Source organism: Hordeum vulgare, chromosome 1H (assembly GCF_904849725.1).
Source record: "Hordeum vulgare subsp. vulgare chromosome 1H, MorexV3_pseudomolecules_assembly, whole genome shotgun sequence".
NCBI classification, from domain to species: Eukaryota; Viridiplantae; Streptophyta; class Magnoliopsida; order Poales; family Poaceae; genus Hordeum; species Hordeum vulgare.
This window is the reverse complement of record NC_058518.1, coordinates 431,993,024-432,004,043: the sequence shown is the minus strand read 5'-3', so window position 1 is coordinate 432,004,043 and position 11,020 is coordinate 431,993,024. Positions and strand designations below refer to the sequence as shown.

At 41.4% G+C, this 11,020-nt stretch overlaps 1 protein-coding gene across 1 annotated transcript; it reads left to right on the top strand.

Annotated features, from left to right (window-relative positions):
* Nucleotides 1–4,129: 4,129 nt before the first annotated feature.
* On the top strand, nt 4,130–10,530 carry LOC123442913 (26S proteasome regulatory subunit RPN13). Its single transcript, XM_045119097.1, has 14 exons — nt 4,130–4,442; nt 5,460–5,509; nt 5,916–6,008; nt 6,138–6,197; nt 6,459–6,497; nt 6,598–6,672; nt 6,762–6,828; nt 6,896–6,965; nt 7,722–7,840; nt 7,930–7,953; nt 8,031–8,122; nt 8,192–8,269; nt 8,371–8,425; nt 10,109–10,530. The coding sequence occupies exons 2-14, from the start codon at nt 5,486–5,488 to the stop codon at nt 10,231–10,233; spliced, it is 921 nt and encodes a 306-aa protein (XP_044975032.1). The 5' UTR covers nt 4,130–4,442; nt 5,460–5,485; the 3' UTR covers nt 10,234–10,530.
* Nucleotides 10,531–11,020: the final 490 nt, after the last annotated feature.

Sequence of the window (11,020 nt, the reverse complement as noted above, 5' to 3'; positions counted from 1 at the left end):
CTCGTGGACGCCCGGACTTCCGGAAACTGTCGGACGTCCGGACCCTGTGTGACTTAAAGTGTCCCCAACGGCTGTTTTTCTCTCCCCACTATAAATACCCCCCTCCCACTTCGTGAGAGGGTTGCCCAACACAGCCTTATCCTCATAAGAACACACTTCTACCTCACACACATTTGCTCACACCAAATCTTAGATCCCAAGAGCATTTGTGAGCCCCTTTGAGAGTTGTTCCAATCAAAAGATAGATCGTCTCCCTCTCCTCCTCTCAACCCAAGCTATTTGAGATTTGAGCAAGTTTTGAGCATTCCCCGTGATCTTGTTACTCTTGGAGGTTGGAGACTCCTAAGCGGTAGGAGTTCTTTGGAGAGGAATCAATCCGTGTGATTACCCCCCGGAAAAGTTTGTGAGGGTTTGGAAGCCACCTCAAAGGCTTACCACTAGTAGTTGAGAAACGCCTTCGTGGTGTTATCTCAAAGGGAGAATAGGGTGAGCCTTCGTGGAGTTGGTGTGCCTTCGTGGTAACATCCACCTCTCTAACGGTGACTAGCTTCCCTCCAAGGAAGTGAACATCGGGATACATCTTCGTCTCAGTGACCTTGGTTATCCTTAACCCTAACTCTTTACTTGTGGTTTACTTGTGTTACTTGAGCATACATACATTGCATATTGTTTGTGCTCATTATATTGTGTTGGCTATTTCTTGTACAAGATTAATCATTCAAGCATACCCTCTATATCCACACGTTCATACTTGCAGCCTTTGATATATCGTGTGATATAGTGTGATCTAGTATCTTGTGTTGTTTCACCTACTTGTCGTGTGATATAGCTCAAGTAAGTTTGTGTAACTTACTTGTGCTTGTTAGTAACTGTATTGTGTCCATCTTGGTAGATCGTGTTGTTGATACACGTTGCAGTGCCTAGTGCATTTAGGATTTGTGCTTGACAAGTACCCTCTTAGTTTATTTCCGCATTAGTTTCAAGCCAAATCCGAAGAAGTTTTTAAATAGCCTATTCACCCCCCCTCTAGGCGTCATCGAGGTCTTTTCATATCTACCGCGCTAAATGTCAGAATCGAGGCTCCGGGGACCCACGAGGTTCGAAGTCTGGGTGCGCATGCTCTCCTGCTATACTTTATAGTGCAACACCACAGCGACACTCCGCATGTTCGAGCTAAGGAAGAAGAACCGGGGACACGACAATTACCCAGGTTTGGGCCACCTTGTAGTGTAAAACCCTACTCCTGTTTGTCTGGATTGATCGAGAGTGAGAGAGAGTACAAATGTGTGTTCTTGCTAGCTTTGGGGCCGCCCCCTACTACGGTGGCCGCATGCCCTCTCTTATACTGGCCCCGACCCTCTTCCCCTGAAAACACATGACGAGAAGGGTCACCACAACGACCAAATTTGAAAGGGGACACGACTGCGACCTATCCTGTCTAAAGTGGTCTTCGCCTGCATCTTCACCCGCCAAAGCTTCCTGTCATGAAAACGTCGATAGGCTCAGGGATGACCTTCATCCTGATGTGCCATATATTCGGTCTTCTTGCACCAAACTAGAAACCTTTGGAGATTACATTGGGAGCCAACGGGATGGCCCTGCTCCCTAGCACAAAAGAGGAAAGCCTTACTGTCCGCGCCTGCTGGCACGACTCCCCATGCTGCTCGGCGTGGCGAGCATCACCAATGTGAAGACGTGGGGTCGCGCAACCCTGCTGGGCCTTCCGTGACCAGTCCGCCCCGTGAAGGCTTCGGGGGCAACCTCGGGGGGCGACCTCGTGAGGGGGGTTTCACGCGGCTCCTCACGAGGCTTGCTGACTGGCGCCTCGCGCGATGGGGGCCCTCGAGAGGACCTTGTCCATGAGGCCCAACGGTGGGCCGTGTTGGCCGTGCGGCGTGCACCGTGTCTAGGGTCGCAGGAAGACGTGCCTAAATACCCCAGTCTCACGGGCCCAACAAAGTATACGTCAAGCCTTCGGTAGATGCAATCTCGATCACGTTCTATCGTGCAACCTCCGGAGTTTATCTTGAGAGGACGGAGGGCCCCTCGGCCCGATACGAGGAGCTTGGGCCGACTAGGTTAGGACTCCTTAGTCCAGGACACTGTCACAAACCGATAGATCACACAGAAATACGAAGCTATAACAATCATGCATATTTCTTTTAGGGAAGACTCAATATATATTCATGAATAATCTGATCATAAACCCACAATTCATCGGATCTCAACAAACACAACACAAAGAAGATTACATCAAATAGATCACCATGAGAATCGCGACAAACTTTGTATTGAATATCAAAGAGGGAGAAGAAACCATCTAGGTACTAGTTATGGACCCGTAGGTCTGTGGTTAACTACTCACACATCATCATGAAGGCAGCAAGGCTGATGTAGATGCCGTCTGTGGTCGATTTCCCCTCCGTCAAGGCACCGAAAAAGGTCTCGAGATGGCCTCCCATTGAAACAGAAACTTGCGGCGATGGAAAAAGTGTTTCGGGTGGTTCTCTATTGGTTTCAGGATTTTAGAGAGTTTATGAAGGCGAAATTAGGTCAGATGGAGCCACGTGAGGCCCACAAGGCATCAAGGCGCGCCTTATTACCTTGCCATCTCCTCGTGTATCGTCTGGTCTCCCTTCGAAGCTTCCAGGTCCTCGCTTGATCTATAAAAAAATATCAAAAAGTTTCGTAGCGTTTGGACTCCGTTTGATACTGATTTTCTGAAAACCCAAAACACGAGGAAAATAGCAACCGACACTTGCGCTGGGTTAATAAGTTAGTTTTCAAAAAAGATATAAAATAGCATATAATTGCATAAAAAGCATACAAAATTATTAATATAATAACATAGAACAATAAAAATCTATCGATACGTTGGAGACGTATCAACCTCTCCCGAAGCTTCTAGGGTTCTTTATTGTCTAGAAAAAATTGTTAAAAATTGGCATCGTATTTGAACCTTCCTAAATATGGATTTTATGTGAAACCAAAAATAAACAAAAGAACATGAACTGACATTGGATACTATATTAATAAGTTAGCCAAGAAAAATAATATAAAATGATATAGAAGCCATAAAAAGTGATAATATAATAGCAGTTATTAATATAAAATTTATAGATACGTTGGAGATATCATTTACCTAATGGAAGGCTCTTTGCTTGGAGCTTGCCGCTGCAAGCAATGCACCGCCAAGGAGTGTTGCACAATCGGATCCTTCTAGCACATAAAAGCTCGTCTGTTGCGAGGACAATGCTACCTGCGAGCTATAATGGACACCCACGACGAGTCTTAGGACGAGCTCTAGGAGGATCTCGCCGACGAGGAGGCGATATATGAGGAGCTAGATGCAAAGGAAGACATCATTGACATTTTGTCCGACGAGGAGTATGCCTACACTTGGACTACATGATTAAGTTTATGTTCTAATTATGTTCATTGTTTAGTCATGCTTGTATATTGTAGGAGGGCTTGACTTTTATAATGTTTCATTATGTGAGTAGGATTAACTTTTTGTTTGAGTTGTGTTTAATTAGTTTGAATTATGGAAATGGAAGTGAAGAATGCAAGGAGCATGAGATTTAAAAAACATTTTTTGGAATGTTAAAAATCCGATTGACGAACTGCGAGCTGACGATAGTAAATGTTTCTCTCGTGATGGCAATTAACACATTTGGGACCATAATTTATATTTTTAAAGTATAACAATTTTCATCTTTTCATGTTGATGCATCATGACAATTCTCTCAAGCCAGCATTTCAAATCGTGAGCATGACAATTTTCATCATTTTTTAGGCTAACAATTCTTCATGCTCTAATCATGGCAATTACTTGTTACATCATGACAATATTCTAACAATGTTTAGTACAACATGGCAAAAATTACTTTAGAACATGACAAATCCTCAACAACATAAATTTATCTCTTTTAGTAATTTTTGAATGTTCAGTTTACCCGAGAAAACGTCATATGTGTATTGTCATCCAATATTTTTGTGTTTATTTTTTTTCATCAATTAGAAACCACCCCAATACCTAAGAATTTTGAATCTCAATTTTGAGCTTTTCTGGATTGAAGTTTCTAGTTGTTCTTTTTTACGGGTGTTTTTAGATGTTCTTCGCTAGGGTTATCATACCATAGGACTACCCCCACCCCCTCTCTCGCCCCGACTCCCATCTGTCACCCTAATCTCTCGCCCCTCTCTCGCCGCCCCGCGAGTCCCCACGCCGCTGCCGCCCCGTCGGTTGTCGAACGCCGCCCCGTCGCCGTCGCCGTCGCCGTCGCGAACCTCCGCTCCGGTTCCGTCTCCGCCTCCACGCCTGCTCCGTCCCCGACGTCACACCGTATCCTGCCTCTCCCTCTTCTACCTCAACCGCGGGGAGCGCCTCCCTCGCCGACCTCCACTGCCCCTCTGCTACATCGCCCGCCTATAGCGAGAAGGTGAAGCTCACCTCTGCCCCCCCCCCCCCCCCCCCCCCCCCCCCCCAAAAAAACCCCGGCTCGCTGCTATTTTTTTTTCGTGTATGTTTTTCTATGTCTGCAGGAAGTAGATCACACTTTGTTTATATTGCGGAAATCGATAGACATCTGTTATTGTCTGTATGTGCAGCATTGTGTACGTTTGGGGAATCTGATTGTGCAAATGGTGGAATTTCGTTTCATTCTCTATCAAGTTTGCCATTATTATCTTCAAAGATGAAACATCGATATGTTTTTATTTGTTTAGATGAATGATTTGGCAAGAAAATGACAACAACCAATTGCGAGAGGAGCCGGTTTAGTTGTTGTAATGTGTGCTTGCATGATTACAGCTAGGGAATACACCTTGAGGATAACAATTGGCTGTAAGCTGTATGGTTGATAATGATATAGCTAGGAGTCAATCTTGAGATATACTACCTATCATTCTACTGGCAAAAATTGCTCATATCAGCTTATAATGACAAGTGCTTCTTTTTTCTGTTTGTGTATACTATCTTAAGAGAGAGACAATTGTTGAATGATAGCATCCGTACTTCTATCAAGGAACAAACAAACAGCAATGTTTTTCCTAGTAGTTGGTCACAAACATAGATTGATGGCTCAGCAACCAATGTTTAGATGCTCTATAGAATGTTTCTGTCTTAGACTATCAGAGATTGAAGACGCAAATACCATGGAATGTGGATAGCCATGCCCATATGCTGTACCTGCTTTTCTGCTAATCTCTTCAAAAGTTTGTTCTCTGTAAGCAAGTGCATCTAGAACCTTTTCGTTTTGATATGCACGAAGTACCAAAGCAGTTACTTTGGTCTACCATACCTCATCTTCATTGCAATTGGAAGGCAAGGCTCAATTCTTCTTAGAAGTGAAAGCCAAGCAAATGCTTATGTTACTTATCAGTTCTCACTCGCTTGATTTGATTTGGAATACAAGACTTGTTGTTATCCTGTACTTATCTTTTTTCTCCTAATTTAGGACCTGTTCGTTGGGTACTGCCATCGATGGAGAGCAGTGAACCACTCCAGGTAAAGCTAAGCGTCACTTTTTGTTGTTTCTACAAATACTGCTGATATGGATTGGGGTATTGTTCTTCAAAAATTGGTAGGATAACTAGTCTATTCTATCCGAGAACAAGCACCACATGATATCGTGTTTGGGAGACAAACTCAAATATACCAAACTCTTAGTTGACATTCTGTCACATTGCATAATTAACAATTTGCTCTACATATCAAAAACTATTTTCGTGACACTTAGATTTGTAAAGTATGAATATATGCGTAACCCTTGCGGATACATGTGTCATTAGTCAGAATATGGATGCTCTCTTTTTTCTCAAGAAAAATGTGCTAATGTTTCTCTTTAGTCTTTATATTCGTACAATAAGACGTGTTTCTATTATTCATTGATGTACCTTTGATGCATTCTCAGGATATAATGTGTGAGTTCCGTGCTGGTAAGATGTCTCTTGAGGGAACACGGGTGGTCCCAGACACACGCAAGGGGCTTGTTCGTATTGGAAAGGTATGCATGCTCTCATTTCTATGTCTCTCTAGTACAATTTATATATTGTCAGCACAGTTTACAAGGCATATACATATTCTTATATTTATTGGTTATTACAGTGTAATTATACATCCACTTCTTTTGTAGGGTGAAGAAGGCTTGGTTCATTTTCAGTGGCTTGACCGTGGACAAAACATAGTTGAAGATGTATCCTCTTGTGAGCATGCAGTTTTAGACATCTCTTACTAATTTTAATTTATAAATGCTAAACTTGGTCGTTTGATAGATAACCGATTGAAAGTTTAATTTGCAGAAATTATTTATTTATATGTTTGTAGTCCCAAGGTCCTTGACGGACTCATGTTTAAACTTGGAAGTGTCTCTATTTTGTCCCGCTTCACATTCTATTATATTTCTGAAGATACTGTAGCTCTGTCTTCTGTCTATCCTTGATTCCATTTCTCTCAGGATCAAATTGTCTTCCCTGATGAGGCTGTCTTTGAGAAGGTATATATACGAAGTATATATATTCAAGTTTGATATGCTCTCAAAGATTACTTTAGCGAACTATGGAACTTCAGTGATCAACATTGGCTCATGTCATTAGGTAGCAGAATCTTCTGGAAGGGTGTACATCTTGAAGTTCAGGCATGATAGCAGGAAATTCTTCCTATGGATGCAGGTCAGTTAGATGTAAAGAACTCTGTTGTGAAAACCATTACCCTTCCCACTCTCTAACAGCTGACTTCCATTGTGCTCTTTATTATGCAGGAGACAAATGCTGATGGGGACTCGCAGATATGCCGCCAAGTTAATGCCTACATAAATCGGCCCTTGGGTATGCTTTGATCGTTTGGTTCCTAACTCTCAACTGTGATCATGTCTTAAGTTATACGGTTGCGCAGATGGCGATGCAATTTCTATTGAAGCAGAAATGTCACACGAAGATACAGCTGATGATGACATCTCTTCCAGGTATGTGAAATGAAATGCTAGATCTGATGCTGTCTGAGCACATTATTTTCTTCAGCCTTTGCAATGCACTGGGCAGCCAAGTCAACTTTTAGATGGTTGTGTATTTAGTTCGTTTTGTGGTGGTTGTTTTTGCTCTGAAAAAGTTTTGTCTTCTACGATATTCACTAAATCAGATTGAACTTAGATAGATTCTGTTATTCAGTTATCATCTCCTTGCATTTCATTTCATTTAATAGATTCCCTAAGACAGTACTATTATTTGTCTGCAACTTGATTAAGGAAAAGAAACTAGCCTAAAAGCGTTTCAACCAAATGAGATTATCATAATCCCCACTGCAATGCCAAATGGAGTATTAATCTTGATTTTCAGATGGAAATCATATCACCAGATGGATGTATGGCTAAACTGAACTAAGTATATTTGTTGCTATGTCACATACAAGATATTGCCGCCATTGCCGTGCTGATTTTTTTAATCTATATTTCGCTGTTCTCATTAATACTGTGATATTTTTGTAATTATATCTATCAGAATATTGCCTTATTGTTTCTTGTGTGGCATATATGAAGTTTCGTAATCTCGATTTTACAAGCTTCATTTCCATGCTAGGTTGTTAATACATCTGATTTGCACACCTGTATGCTTTACAGTTGCATGGTGTACTAAGCACACACAAGTATCGACTTTTGGGCGCTGCTGCCAAATTGCTAACACTATGCCCTTGCTGTTTTTTTCTTTCTTCCTTGTATATTCAGAGCTGGGAATTTAGTTGATCAGAGCATGACCGCTGATATGGCTGGTGAAGTGACTTCTGCCGCTGGACCTGTACGACTGGCTGACCTTCAGAGAATATTGAGCTCTATACAGCCATCTGGTATGAGCTAAAAACCATGTCCTTTTCTGTATGTTGACTTGTTTGACTTGCTTCTGAAATGCTTACGTCCATTCTCCTGGCAATTTCAGATGCTACGGCAGATCCTGATGCTGGTAAGTGACATTCTGAATGAATGTGCTTTTGTCTATGGCCTGCTTTCTGTTTCATTATGTTGGCTTGCTTGTGACAGGATTGAGACTAGGAGACATCTTGAAGCCTGATTTGATATTGCCACTAATTGAAACTTTGCCCATTGAACAGTTGGCATCACATCTTCCGGAGGTTTGTATTGGTTGTCCTTGCTTTCAGTTCACTGAACCCTGTACTCATTCTGTAACTGCTCGATTGCAGGGTTCTTGGACTGCTGGTGATATTCTTGAGCTGCTGCAAAGTCCTCCTTTGCGACAGCAACTGGATGCTTTTACTCATGTTAGTTATAAGTTACCCCTCTTTCCTCTTTCTGCTGCACATCTATGTGTCTGATGGTGTTTCAAGAGTGACTCTGATAATGATGTTTGCTTGTTTTGCAGGTGCTGCAGACTGGCCAAATAGATCTTGCTCAATTTGGAGTGGACCCTAGTAAATGTAACCTTTTATGTTCCCTGTCTGCAACTGAACTTCTCATTTATATGCCCTATAAATGGTTTTGTTATAGATAGGATGTACTCCCTCCGTTCCTAAATATAAGTCTTTTTAGAGGTTCCACTAAAAGACTACATACGGATGTATATAGACATACTTTAAAATATAGATTCATTTATTTTGCTCTGTATGTGGTCTCCTAGTGAAATCTCTTAAAAGACTTATATTTACGGAGGGAGTAGCATTCTTCTATAGTCTTAGTTTAGAAATGAATAAGCAACAAAAGTTATGCGTGCATGTATTATGAACTTTGCAAATGCTTGTGCCACCATCCTATATAATTTACAGTGGGGAGTGGGGAAAATGTATTCAGGGTGAGGAAGTTCTTATATCTGTTTTTACCATGGCGTCCCCATAAAAAATATATAAAAGATAGTTTGGGCACGAGATGACTATAGTACATACTTTTAGTTTGAAAAGACTTTATTTTGTTTAGAGTAAAATACACCGGAGGTCCTAAAAGTATTTCAAGTGTGTCAAGTAGGTCCTAAAAGTTTGGAGTCGTTCACCGCAGGTCCTATATGTGTATTTTACCCGTGACTTTTAGGACCTACTTGTCACACTTGGTATACTTTTAGGACCTGTAGTGAACGATTTATACACATTTAGGACCCGCGGTGAACGGTTTCAAACTTTTAGGACCTACTTGACACACTTGGAATACTTTTAGGATCTCCAGTGTATTTTACTCTTTTGTTTACTTCTTTTTTTCTACTCCTGTGCTCCCACTTGTTGGATGACAAGTAGATGATGGTTGAAATGTACTAGAGAGGTGATAGGGGTTCGGTTTTGATGGGCCTGTGTTTTTCAAGGGCATGTTTGCTTTTCCGCCAACTGTTACTCAGACAAAATTGTTATGTTTAGTCGTAGCCACAGTTATAGCTACACACTTTCTTAACATCTTACCCATTTGTCATAAGACTCGTATTCTGGCCAACTTTTGCCTCAAGTGTGACTACTAATTTGGCGACCTAAAAAACTATGACCTACCTCTTGTGGCACAAAAGTATGGTAGATTGTGGAAGGCAACCAAACCTTTGTCTCCATGCTTTTAGGCCATTTTTCTTTTTACCATATGATCCAACGGTTAAAAGTAGCCCATTGATGTAGCGCTTTGGTTGGAGACTTCTTCACATGGCTCTAACATTTAGCAATGCAAAGTGCATGATGAGTTAATTACAAACCCGTGTAGCATAGCTACTCTTTTGGGTACGTTTCAGTAGCTTTATTCTTTGGGTTTTCTGGAAAAGCATTAGAACAGTTTTACCTTGTTCCGTGTGGATGTCTGTCATCTAGGAGTTGTTGTCTATGGTTTACTTTAGCTTTACTGTGGAAATGACCATTGCAAAGAATAAGAGTTTTATTTCACTGGCAGATGCCAACCATGAACCGTCCATGATGCTAGTATCTGAACCTTTAAAGTGGTTCTGTGCAAGTTTTGAAATTGGAGTTAGATCCCATGTCTGAGACGCTTAATCTAGTTACTGTTGGGGGATCATTATTGGTACCCCCTCTATAAACTTTTATAAGACGTCTTATAAGAGTTTACAGAGGGAGTACTGCTTAGGATATCAAAGTTGCTTCTTTGAAAACTAAAATTCTTTTTTGTTGTTGTGTTTCTGACAGATAAATTCACAGTTGCTTCGTTCCTGGAGGCATTGGAAGACTCCGTGGCAAACGCTTGTACAGATGGAGGCAATGATTCAAAGACCAAGAAAGATGGTGGAAATGATCCCATGGACGAGAGTTGATTGCGGGGCGCACCTAGGGCTGTAGCCTTGATGTGAGTTGCTCATGCCGTCATCTGCGGTGGAAAGTATCAATTTTTAAATCTGATGGCACGCAAAGCACAGGACGTTTTATTTGGCACCCCCTCCGAATCTAGATACTATTTTGGCTGTGAATTTTAGATGCTTTCAGTCGCTTCCATATTTACCAGTTGATTCCGTGTCGTGACTTGAGTATTCTAAAAAATGCTTCCATAGGTTTCGGTTGGTACAATTGCGTGACATGGATATATTTTCAAAAATGCTTCTGAGGTTCTAGCTGGTACCGTTGTGCGACATGAATACATGTTGTGCGACATGAATACATATGCTCTGTCTGTCCCAAAATAACTGTTTCAACTCTGTACTAGCTCTATGGTATCGTTGTGCGACATGAATATATATTCATATGCTCCGTCTGTCCCAAAATAACTGTTTTAACTTTGTACTATCTCTATTACAAAATTATACTAAGTTTAAGACATTTATTTTGGGACGGAGGGAGTAATTTATATTCTGAGCTATGCCTGTGCTCCCTTTAGTTGGCCTTGGTCTCCGTTGAATGAATATCAGATAACACAGGAGTGTGGTCCGCGAAGATGTTCCTTTTGGCCTTAATAATTGTAGTTTCTTGTTGGCTCATGGTCATGTATGTTGATCCTTATAATGTACTGTAGTACATTGTCTGCACGTCAAGTCAAAGTCCGCATAAGAACTTGGCTGAAAATGTATGTGTAAAACATTTGGATTTATTTTACAGATACAAAGTGTA